Genomic DNA, 13,159 nt, shown 5'->3' with positions numbered 1-13,159 from the left:
GTTATGTGACTACTACATAGTTCGATATTTTTAACATCTGGGTTAAATAACAGTTGATCTTAATTCTATTTTCTTTCTTGTTGTAGCCTGAGCAGGCCTAACACACATGGCAACTTTTCTCTCTCAGCCTCCTCAACGTTGGGATTACAGATGTGAGCTACCAAATCCAGTTGTACTTTCTCTTGAGAGTAGGTCATAGTTTCTAAAATCGTTTTTTTAATCTGGTAGCTTTGAACTACTTCTAGATATAATAAACATTAGGATGATGTAGACTCTCTGGTTTAGAGTCTAGATTCTGTTATATTCCTTTGAAGTTTTTTGATTTTGTTTGTTTGAATAGGTGCTTTACATAGCTAAAGCCAAAGCACAAGTTCCCAGTTGGACTGTTGTTATCTTGAATCTCAGCTGAGTTCCTTCAATTTAATCATACTCTTGGATTCCTTTGAACATATACGGTCAGATGGGATCTAAACATAAACACATATTTATGTATAAAGAGAGAGAGCCTAAGCGCCTCACCTTTCTGAGAGGAATACCCTTTACTTTTAGGGCACTGTAATTGCCCTATATCTAATAATATGCAATACAGGAGCTACTCAGCCATAACCATTTTCTCTTAAATCAGACATATATATAATCGATAACACTTTGTGATGATTATAATGGCTGACTAAGCATAAACCAAATTTTAAAGAAGCATTTTCCCCCACAAAACTCGTTTTACTCTTTAAGTAAAATGAAGTATATAGTAGTCCAGAGTAGGCTGCCCATAATAGGACCACATCATGGCATTATTCTCCTATATCACCCAAGGAAATCCATCACAGATGTTTATATCCAGCCTACTTGTCCACGGGATATTGAAATAGGTAGCCCCCATCTAGTTTAACCTACTGTGGACTCTCCATTCCAGTCTGTGCTCTCAGTCATCTCTCCCTTGTTTATGTGTTCTGCATTGCAGCAGCAGCCCTTGACTGGGCAGGAGCAGACTTTTCCACCCTGGACCTTACAACCCCCAGTGTCTAGATGCTGAGGACTCTCTCAAGTTGACCTTTTTATAAAATCATAGGGTGATGCTCTGTACAGTCTGATGGCTCAATTGTTCTGAGCAAGTGATAGTTAGAAGAAAATCATGCCATTTTTGAGCTTGGGACTCTTTTGCCTTTACTTAGGTAAGATGCTACAAAAAAAATTTAATCAGATTGTCTCAGCTTTTGAGCTGCAAAATGCTCTCTGGTTCCCAGTAAAAACCAATCTCCCCATATTGTCCCCTTTAGAGCCAGATAGAAAGTTCAGACAGATATTTCTTTCTAGAAAATGAAAAGTATCCTGGCAGCTTTGTTCAGATGCAAAAAGAACAATGCTTTAAAAGCTGCCTCTTGACTCTACATGGAGATCATTAAACGAACAGATAGAACAAGAAAAGTGAAAATTTAGATATGGAAATGAAATGCCTAAATGACAGTGGGCAATTTTCACATCACTCAGGAAACTGAGGATCTGTTCAGCCCTTATTTATGGCATGAGTTATTTTGAATTTAACTTAAAAAAAACCAAAATAGAAGAAAGTGAAGGAATAAGAATCTTATCTTGGGTAATACAGAAAAGAATAAACCTTTCAAAAATATTTGAGGGAGAGAGTGACTACCTTGACAGAGAAGGAGGCACAGAGCCACAGAGATACACCACTGCTGAGTGGGATGTCCCATGTCCTTTCTTTCCTTCACAACTAAATAAAAGATCACAGAGGAGTACCACCACATTTGGTACATACAAGATGAGGTGACCTCTCTCATTGAGAATGAATTTCTCAGTTTTAATAATTCCTTTAGTCTTTGGATAGAAAAAGTTTGGTGCCTCTTGAGTACTGACTCAGTGGCTTGAGAATTGGGACAGAGTGGAAAAATTGTCCCTTCTCTGATTTAGTCTGCTTAGGAGAGAAAAAAATGTCATTGAAAATTAAGTATTGTGCTTTTCTTTGAAGGAGATAGATGTCCATGTAATATTTAGAAATGCAAAGTATGCAGGTGAATTAGCTTTTCTTGAATTTATGACTATGACTATACTGTTCACATTATATTTCAATAAATATCTGTTGATTGACAATGCCTGATAACATTCCCTTTACAAAAGATTTTTTTCTTTTGCATTTTTTCCTATTTACTTATTTGCACTTTTCTTCTTCCTTGTCTCCATTTTTACTGGTGTGAGAGAACCTTGATTTAATACTATTTGGATTGCTGCTTTTATTTTTTTTAAAGAGAGATACTTCAAATCACTGCCTTAAAGTAATGTTAAATGCATGATTCTGCATATGACTTAATAGGATTGAGAACATGGTCCTTAGGCTTTAGATGCTTGCATGGCTGTCTCATTAGACAGGAGAACTTTACTTCCAAGAAAAATGGAGTTTGGGAAAAGCAGTTGAGTCTTCCTTGTTATTATCTGTTCCTTCTATACACAGTTCTCTGACAATAGGGAGAATGTCTTCATTCCTCCTACTAAAATGATGGGATCTATTATAACCAAGGGAATAATGTTCTGGATGGGAAAAGATTCCCAAGAAATTGGGCTTTCATAAATATACTTGTGATGACTATCTATTTGCAAGGTGAGAGAATACAAATTTTACCTTGCATCCTCTATAGATGGTAATAGCTTCAAGGACCAGAAACATTTCAAATACGCCTGTTTAAGAAATTTCCTGAAGCAATTTTGCTTCCCTAGATGGAGTGAGTTGTCCTATGCTGCTTGTTTATGGAGGGTTCGATTTAACCAAGTCTCATTGGGAAGCAGTAACTATTTAAATAGAGAAAGTACCTGAAGAAAATCATCTCATTTCTTTCTTCTGGGAGAAGGGTAGGCTGTGGGGTTTACAGGCCTGAGTTAACTTTTAGATTCTAATCATTTACTTTTAGCCTATACTATTTAAATGATTTGTTGAGAGAGTTGAGTTTCCACACATTCTCTCAGGGATGAAGCAGGCATTTGGAATTGTGAAAGAACACATCATGATATCACTTATTTACCATGTAACTGAGCTGGTACTGGCAGCCCATTCTCATTTTGTGTAGCCTTCGACAAAAGGAAGCTTCATTTTTAGACTCATAGAGAAATATATTCAGATTTGTGTTCTTTTATTTTTCATGATAAAAACAGCCATATATCAAAACAGGCCAAAATATTATAGACTCTCACAAGTGTGACTGTAAAACACAGTATGCCGTGTGAGCCTGGGCTCATTCCAAGAGACAGTGGAGATGATGGCAGAAAGAAATATTGTCACCTAATAGTATCACTTCTGTCTAGGCTGAGGACTAACATTTGAATCTTGAGTGCACAGTAAACACTTAATTGATTGGATAAAATTGTTATAGTGTTCCATGGTTTTTCATTAAGAGATTTGCTCTTATATATCAAAACTAATGAGTTTGTTAGATTGGAAATGTACTGATGGGAGAAGCAGCTTTTTGTGTTTCATGTCACCAGGACAAACTTTTTCCTTGTGTTCTAACACTTGTGAGAGAACCAACCTCATTCCTGAACACTAGAGAAAAGCTTTCTGTTTATTTCTCTGTCTCTCCTAAGATCTCACTGACATTTTCCCAGGAAGTCAGCAGCGCAATGGCCAAGCCAGCCCTCCAGACATCTGCTCACCAGCTTCAATAAAGGTTCTAGGCAATGGAGGAGCCACAGGATAGATGCAGGATGATTTGGTGATGGTTAAGAACAGCTCAACTGGAAGAGTGCTTTGGCATGTCTTCTGTTAAGACAGCCTATGAAAGTAAAAGCTTTTAGCAAAGATAGCTAATGAGACTATTATGAGTAAGAAGTTGTGTAACAAATTCATTAGAAATGCCTAGCACAGAGATGCATGGACTGAGCTACAAGGTAACAGTTAACAAAAACCTTGTGAGTTTACAGTATTAAGCTCTCAGGGATCATAAACAAAACAAAACAAAACAAAACAAAACAAAAAACCTTTATGTTTCTTTTGTGTTCTAGGACAACTCCTTAAAACCAAGCAGAGTGGTTTTTTTTTTTTTTTTTTTTTTTTTTGTTATTCTCATATGATGGATAAGTTTGTACCAGTTTCCACAATTGAGTAGTAAACTTGGTAATAGAGTAGAGACTAGTTTTTTAGACTATTTCAAGATGATAACAAGGTCAGCAAGATCTCACAAACTGTGAGGGTCCTCCTTGCTAGTAACAGCAGGGGAGCAAGCTGAGCAGATGGGAGAAAATCTATTTGTGAGCATAAGTACTTCACAATGTGACTGAGCACCAATCCCAGGTCAGTGTGGTTGGTTATTCAATAACTGAAGTGCCACCCTTTAATGAGAAATGAAAAAGCCAGAACTCTGATAGTCTGGAGAGATGCTTAGAGCATCACTTCTACTTTGATAGGGTTGGCTCATTAATTAACCATACAATGCATGGCTAATTACAGAGAATCACTGCAATGGATGAGACTTATTTTTTTCAAGAACATAAGGATATAACAGACAGTCAAGAGTATAGGAAAGAGGGATAGAATTGAATGAGATAGGGCTATCTTTGAATCCTATCTCCAAGTATTCATAACTTGAAAGAAATTTGCCTTCATAGAACTTTATTTTCCTAACTTTAAAAATAGAGTAATGTCCACTTCTCACTGGAGACGTTGTTAGCATTAAATTAAATGAGATTAATTTTATTTCAATCAGTTGGAATTTAAAAAGAAAAGTCATCAAGGAAACTCATTTGGTTACATAATTCTTCAGGTAAGACAGGACTTTGTGTCCATTAGCAGATGGCAGGGATTTTAAAGAAGAAACATAATGCTTTTCTGAATATATTCAAATGACAAGTGATTAACACTGTGGATTTCATTAGAAGCCAAATTAAGCTTCTTTCCCATGATATGCCACTGTTATGCAGGATGCATGCTCTGGGCAGATTTCACGCATTTTTGTCATTGGGTTGGAAGAACTGTCAAATGCCAGATTTGAAAGATGAGGCTATCTACAGATGCTTGCATAATACAGTTAAGCAGAGAAACAAAAGTTAAAATATGCCCTGGCCAGTCCTGTGTGCTAGATGGCTTCAGTTTCTGCTTCCAGGGTTCCCTCTCCTCCCCATTCCCACTGCCCTGGGCACATACAAACATCTGTCCACATGTAGTAGGGCTTCCCTGATCTCCAGTTTCTAGATTCAACTCAGTTAATGGGACCCTGTACACAAACTAGTAGATGAAAATGAATTAGGAGAAAGCAAACCCCCACCCACACCACCCTTTGTTGTTTTGTCCCAGGCTGTGTCTGGAGACAGAAGTCACGAGTTTCTGAAGGTCAGTCCTCATCATACCACTCGAGTGTCATTAGAGTCCATCTTTGCACTCAGGGGTAAGAGTGGTGACAGTTCCCACTGCATTGTCCACATATGTGTATTATGATGAAACATATGCATCTGTCAATGTTTCAGAACAGAAATGATCAAATACTGGCAATTTCACATGCAATGTAATAATTACATCATTAAACTGTTTTTCTGAATTGATTTTACAGCATCTGAACTTCAGCATCATGTGAATAGCAGCTAGCTCATATTTCTTTCCCCCCCCATTGACTAAAGTATAGCCACATTCAGAAACTATTATGAAGAGTACAATCTTAGAGAAAAAGAAAGAATGTTAAAGACAAGTGTGAATTACTGTGAACAACCCTGCGGAAAACTGTGGTAAAAGGAATCCATGGTAGTTGCTGGCAATAGAGACAAATGACTTGAGTTCTTCTCAATGATGCACAAGATGACGGTGCTCATGGCATGTATTTCATGAATGTCTGTCGGGTTGACCTTAGGCTTTTGTATTTATGTCCATATGGATCTTTTCCAAGCATGTAGATGTAGAACTTGACCATATCTGTGTGATTCATATTAGTAAATGCACAAGTGCTTACAGCTGAGGTGACTGCAAGAGCCCATCCTAGCATCATAACAATGAAATAATTACTATCGTGGCCCGTGTATAATAATCAGTGGCAAACTGGGTTTACTGGGAAGCACTAGTATGGTGTGCCTAGTATCTTTTGTATTCCCAAGAAGTGCTCAGTATTCTTCCCATAGATGTTAAGAGATCATTAACATTGGTCAATCGTTGGGTAGTCATAAAACATATGATTTGTTGCATAATTATTTACCTATGTTTCAATGATTCCCATCCCTTTAACTTGTAACAATTACTTTCATGAACCACTAATAGGCTTGCTTAATATAAAACTCAACTATAGAAGCAAATATGATTATACTTTAAACAACTGATTAAGTCAACCATTAGTATCATGTTCAATATGAATAAGTACTGTGTTCTTTACAATAAAATTAGAATCAAAGGCTCATACTGCTTACCGGATCCCGTCGCACCAGATCGCCATTGGGCACAACCTCAACCAGGTGGATGATGATAACAATTGAGTTCAGAATGTAAGTGACAAACATATGCTTGTGCAGTGTCACCCTATGGCATGCAAGGTTCCTGGGAGAAAAACAATATAAAAGCATTAAGTGTTGTAAATTGCTGAAATTTTTGTGATGAGAATATTCATAAATTCAGGTTTTCAGAGGAAGCCATAAAAATCTAGTTTCCAGTGGCATTTCATGACTTTCTTTGCTCAAAGTGGCTTCCTACAGCAGCTGGAAGATTGAGTGGGAAAATTCCTTTTAATGATAATAAATGCTATAGAGTTAATTAAGAGAAAGGTTGTTAGTGAAGAAACAATGAAGGTTTGGTATGTGCTCCCAATCCAAAGTCTACTGTCCACTGCTGTGAGCAAGCTGAAGACATCAGCAAATGAAGGGAGAGTGTGTGGTCACAACCGCTGTGACAAGGCACAGGATCCATGTCCTAAAGCCATTCCAGTGCTTCCCACCATTTCTCTTCCATCATTTCCTGCTGGTGGGGCTCAGACACCAGTAAAGAATTCTCAATGAGATCAGATTCGCTCTCGTGGTGAGGTCAGCTACGCTTTAGATCTGAGGAGATGGACAGCAGCTGCTCCAGCTTGGCATAATCCTTTCCTACTTTGTGTGTACTAAGCAAGTTTCTAGGTTTCCCCTCTAGTTTATTAACTTGTACATATGAGCAAATGTTGATGTACACATGAAAAGAGAAGATTATAAATCAGGTATATGTGTTTCTCCTTCCTGGGTTTAAGTTTCTGTTTGGTAGGCTCTGGGAACTGAGAAGCAGTGGACCATATTCTGTTATTCCCAGATGAACTGCCTGGTGCTATGTGAAGGGTATGACAAGAATCATTTTCCTTTGGGACTAAGTTGAGAAATATTTCACTTTGCCCATGTACTGAATTTATAGACATTCATCTTGAGTGGCTTAATATAGAAATGATGGCTCCAAGAGCATTCTTAGTTTCTTTTTTTATTTGACTCTCACACCTCATCACACATTTAAGTGACTAGTGAAACAAGGACTCAGAGTGTGATCTCTGCTTGAGCCATGGCTACATTTATTATTGTTGTGTGATTAGAGTTTCAAATATTCTTTCATTCTTTTACTTTTTTGTGATTTTATTAGAAAAGAACTCAAAGGTGGACTTTTAGTATCATGTTTTTTAATGAAAGCTGTTGTGAGTCATGATGATTTATTTATTTACCATGGTAAAGAGCAATTGAGAAATGAAGAGACATTCCAAAATTAATCATGTGTTGTGATTACTCTGCTGTGTTCTCATGATTATAATTGAAAACACTCTTCTAATTCTAGTAATTAATTCTCTATGTCTTGTTGCTTTAACAGTCCTTCTTCTGCTAAACCTCTTATTGAAGGAGCTTATTGATGATTTGCTTATGTCATTTACTAATCACTAAAAATTGCTTAGGTGTAATATTTAATAAATTGTGAGTATGATAGAGGTGAAAATTTAAAAGGGACCCAGGAAAGGTATCTTGCTAAGGATGTGCTTATAGGTGATTATTCTATCCCTGGGTTAGTTATCTTTAGTATTATCAAGGTAATATTTTAATAAAATTCAAATTAGTATTCTATTGTTCTATCTATGAGTCACTATATATTTATTTACATGTAACATACTTTAAGTATGGAGGATTATTTGGATTTGGAACTCATTACACAGGTAATACAACCAAGTATAGAGATTCAACTTTAGATGAAACCCTTCACTGGACTTTTGTTCCCAGGTATCTTAGAAAGTTACTGTCCTGAACAACAACTAACAGAGTCAATGAAGTGACACTGGATAATGAACTAAATTCTTTCAGAAGTTTTCTTTAATCTTACTTGAATGAGTCAAAGTCACAGAGAGAGTTAGGATTCACCCTTCTTGCTCCATGAGATGCTCTCACGGCTTCACCAGCCCCACTCATGTTCTAGTTAAATCCACTATCATACAAGTCATAACTAGGTAGCTGTGTTTGAACTGGAAGATTTGTGAATGAAAGAAATGGGGGATACATTCTTGTCTGTCCATGATGGAACCTTTACTGTGGCAAAGAAACGTTTACTGTATGACCACAGGGTCCTTATGGGTTTGCAGAATTAATATGGGAAGGAGGCACATTGCCTGTGAAGGTGATAAGGAATAGATCTTACTCTATTTAAAGTTCAAAATATATTTAGCTCATTTCAGTTTTCTTGCTAATTCATCATGCCTAATGGCACATGTTCATACATTCGCCATAACCCTACTCTTTCAAGAGTTACTATTATTTATGTAAACTGAAAATAAGACAATAATAATAATAATAATAATAATAATAATAATAATAATAATATAAATGGAGGATGGAACTTCAAGAACTTTTCTTATGATATTGTTTTGCTGGGAACAAAGACACAAAATAAAGCTGACACTAGAATAAAAAGGAAGTGGTATTTTATATGTACTTACTTGAAATACAGGAAGATCCCCATGGAAGCAACCAAAGCAGCAATTGACAGAGAGTGTCCCACAAGAGCCAGGTAGTACAGGACATATGCATTCTAGAGCAGAAAGAATTGGAAAAACATCTAAGTAGATGAACTGCGACTATGGAAAGCAACAGTAGTTTCTATTTCTAAGTGTAAGTATAAATCAACAAAGGTTTACCCCTTAAATGTATCAAAGTTATAACAAATATTTCAGAGGATGAAATTATTTTTTCTATATTAAAGGTGTACATAGAAACAAACTGAGCCACTTTCAAAGACCAAAATTCCTTGAGATAAATATCATTCAAAATATTGCAGAAGTGATTTTAAATGAATTAAAAGTTGATATCCCTAATCTTAGTAAGCAATCAAGGCAGATTTCCAGTCCTTGGGTCCTGTTATCAGCAACAGGTATGTCTAATTCACTGAAGTGTTGATGCATAATCCTTCTAGAATCTTCTGACCCCTGACACTTAGAAAGACACTTAGAGAGATTAGGGAGGCTTATGGCAGGGTTTTTTCACTTTTATTTAACTCAAAATTCAAGGAGATATAACTTTGTATATCAATTTAAATAAAATTGAAAATTCCCATTAGTATTTTCTTAGCCAAAGAAGCCAGCATTCTTCTTGAAAGCAATTTGCTAATTCTATTCTTTTTTTTGATTGTTTTTTGTTTTTTGTTTTTTCGAAACAGGGTTTCTCTGTGTAGCTTTGCGCCTTTCCTGGGACTCACTTGGTAGCCCAGGCTGGCCTCGAACTCACAGAGATCCACCTGGCTCTGCCTCCCGAGTGCTGGGATTAAAGGCGTGTGCCACCACCGCCCGGCTTAATTCTATTCTTTTTAAATGACAATTAACTTATTTCTGTTCTTATGCTGCTATGTTAGTTGACTCAAAAGAATATCTTCCTTAGTAAATTCATAACATTAGTGTGCTTTTTCATATCTGGTACCTGAAGGAGAGTATTTCTTCTCATATGTGGCCATAGTGTTTGAGGAGGTCAAACACAGCAACACTGAGAGTAATTTATTTAGATTTGCATTGCTCCTAACGCTCTAATTAACATAGTTATACTTTTCTATAGGAACCCAATTAGCATGCACTCATGAAATTCCTTACATGGTCACATCACTTCCATCACACTTCATCAAGTGACTAGTTCTCCATTAGGCTATAGACATATATCTGTGATGTAGAATAGCTAAGCAATTTGTAAAGGGGCCTTGGTGACTTCATCTTATCTTGAAGGTGGTTCACTAGTTGGACCCTTCAGAGATTCTCTTTATAGCTAAATATTGATGTTATTTCTCCCAGCTATCAAAAGTAAAGGAGCTGGGGATAAATTTAATAATATTTTCAGATGTTTAATGTGGCTAAAGGCAAAATAGAACCTGTTTCTCTCCTCAATGGACTTAAATAGAAGTTTTAACACCAAGTTATTATTAAAAGTATTTCATAGCCTGTAAGGCATGAGTATTAATGAATCCTAGTTGACACCTCTGAAAATTGTCTGAACTGCCCTCACTGTATCGGTGGGTTGATGGGAAGCTCCACCATACCCAGTTGTAAAATTTAGGTCATATCTAACATGTGTGCTAAGAGAAGTAAGTTTAGCCTGTTGCTTTCCGAAAATTGGAGGTTCTGAAACACTCTCACGATGAGAAAGATATTAGTGAGTTCCTTAAAATGCTCCCTAACTTCTGGCACCAGAGGAAATTCCATCATCTGCTCCATGTACAGCATCATCATTGTCATAACTGACCTGATTCCCCATTCAAGCAGAAGTATTGATACTGAATACCAACAAGAAGGTAAATGCTAGTTTCTCTAGTGTCCTTCAGAAACCCTATTTCCTTATATAGAAATCTGGTGGGTTTTTTTGTTTGCTTGTTTGTTTTTGTGGCTTTTGGTAGCAGATATTTCATAGTTTTACATCCATTTCCATGTACAAACAATGGTACTCTCATCTAATACTGAAATTCTAAAGAGAACTTACGTTCAGTTTATCATTAGTGAAAGCATTACACAGAGTATAGTTGGACCAGGTTCGATTGCTGTCAGGGTGTCTAAACCATTCTCCATTTTCATCACAGTATTTGGAAACCATTTCTATTAATGGAACAGAATGGTGGTGCATTAGTATCTCAAATCCCAAGAAGAAAACTAAAGCTTACAGCCATTCTTAAGAGTGAACAACATTGTAGAACGTAACTATAGAAATAACATGGACCATCTTGCCACTTTGACATTTGATGCGATAGAGTGAGTCCAAGTATAGGGCATCATATGTCTCCTTGGTAAATGTTCCTGTTTAAACTTTGGCATATTCCTGTGCACTACACCCTCTTCAGAATTCCAATACTGAATTCACTCTTTCACTATTTGTTTTTGTGTGGTATACATATGTGTATATGTTCGTGTGTGTGTGTGTGTGTGTGTGTGTGTGTGTGTGTGTGTGTGTGTGTAAATGTTAGAGGTAGATGTGTTAGGGATTTTCCCCAGTTGTTCTCCATCTTATGCTTTGAGAAAGGATCTTCCAATGAACCTGAGCTCACCAATTTGGATAACCTGAATGGATCCTTCTGTCTCTGCCTTCCCAGCATAGGGATTTAAAAGGTGTACCTCTGGGCACAGATTTGAATGTGGGTGTTGGGGAACAAACTTATATCTTCCTGCTTTCATAAACTTGTTGACTGAGATTTCTCAGCCTACCCCCCAATGAAACTTCTGACATTTTGTTGGAGTCTTTTTGTGATGCTAAGATGTAGCCCTATGTCAACAATGAAATCATAAAAAAATTAAAATGTGTTGTAGACAGATTTATTGAAGATCTGTTTTTCTTTAGAAGTGAATTTGTCTCTTAGCTAATATGTCTCCATCCAAAAACTAGAGCAAAAAGATGGATCTATGACTGGAATCTCCATTTTGCTTATCAAAACCTCGCCTCTAAGTCAATATTTAGAGCCACTTTGGCAAGAGCCCGTTGCTGCTTTTGAACTGGCCCCCTAGCCTCACTGCAGAGCAGCTTTTCTGTTCCAGTCAAGTCACCTTAAACAAAGCTGCAGATCAAGACACATGAAGCATCAATGTGTTGGGCAGAGATAATAAGGGCCTGAAGGGTTCTCGTCATGCAGCATTTTGGTTCCAGTTTACAGGAATGCAGCTCAGAGTTAGGGCTCTGGACAGAGCCCTTTCTTCATATAACATCCTTTAAAGGAGATTCCTAGAAGTGTCTGGCCTGCACTGGTTTTTATTTTGCTTCACATTGGTTTTAAAAGTAGCCCCTGTAATTATACTTTGATTATATCCATTGTTCTGGCTTCAGTGATAAGTGAGATCTCCCCTTAAGGAAAGCCCTCAAAGTGTTTTCCAGATCTTGTCTCAGAGAAGGGCTCCTATTTGCTCTTATGGAGATCCAGAGACACTTAAATAACCTTTGGCTGGAACAAAATCATTTGACTCATATCTCATCTTTTTCTAGAGACTGACATGTTGTGTCTAGCTTATTCCATTTAGTTGTATCATCAGGACCTCTTTTATAACTAAGGTTTCTATATCCTTTTCAGTGTCTTCTAAATTTAATCCAATGGGAGAGATCTTTCTTTTTCTGGGGTGGCTGGATATGATTTTTCCTTGTTCTGACCAGACAGATCCTGTAGTTGTGTGACTATCACCACTAATCCTTTGGTACCAGGCTCATCTGGGGTGCACTGAGTCTAAGGCACAGCTGTTCAGTACATTTATTTGAGCCTTCCAAACCCTCATCACCTCTGTTCCTGGATTTTTTTCATCTTTTATTAGATTCAATTTACCCAATCCCATTGTCTATTCACATCTTTCTGCCTTATTTCTGGATTGAGCCTGGGACATACTACCCACATGCTACTGCACTACTCTTAAGTATTAATCATGGAACTACCTCAATTCCAGATCCCTACGTTTGGATACATGACAATCCTAAAATAAGTGACATAATCTCTCATGACACTTAGAAACTGATCCTCTGAGACCATTATTCTGCTTGAGCATTCTATGTTGGCATCTAACAATACATATGTTGACAGGATCAAGGCCTGAAAAAGCAACCTGTCTTCTAAAAGTTATGAATGTACAACTTATGCAAGTTTGCATGAAGATTAAGGAATACTTAATTCTAAATAGAGAAGTCTCAACATCATGTGTCGAGGTGGAGTTGCTTGTGGTTTTGTGTGACATACTGGGAAGATAAAAGGAGA

The 13,159-nt window shown here is 37.1% G+C and overlaps 1 protein-coding gene across 2 annotated transcripts in view; it reads right to left on the bottom strand.

The window, feature by feature from the left end:
- Positions 1–13,159, bottom strand: part of Calcr (calcitonin receptor) — a 78,915-nt gene that overhangs the window by 16,121 nt on the left and 49,635 nt on the right. The window contains exons 7-10 of one of the 2 annotated variants that reach the window (XM_028869791.2): positions 10,921–11,033; positions 8,904–8,995; positions 6,388–6,514; positions 5,347–5,448 (exon numbers count right to left, since the gene is read on the bottom strand). In XM_028869791.2, coding sequence (XP_028725624.1) covers positions 5,347–5,448; positions 6,388–6,514; positions 8,904–8,995; positions 10,921–11,033 — 434 coding nt within the window. The remainder of the gene's footprint in view (positions 1–5,346; positions 5,449–6,387; positions 6,515–8,903; positions 8,996–10,920; positions 11,034–13,159) is intronic. The other variant, XM_028869793.2, reaches the window with a different exon arrangement.

The sequence above is a fragment of the Peromyscus leucopus genome, chromosome 3 (genome assembly GCF_004664715.2).
Source record: "Peromyscus leucopus breed LL Stock chromosome 3, UCI_PerLeu_2.1, whole genome shotgun sequence".
NCBI lineage: Eukaryota > Metazoa > Chordata > Mammalia > Rodentia > Cricetidae > Peromyscus > Peromyscus leucopus.
This window is presented reverse-complemented; position numbering and strand designations above follow the sequence as displayed.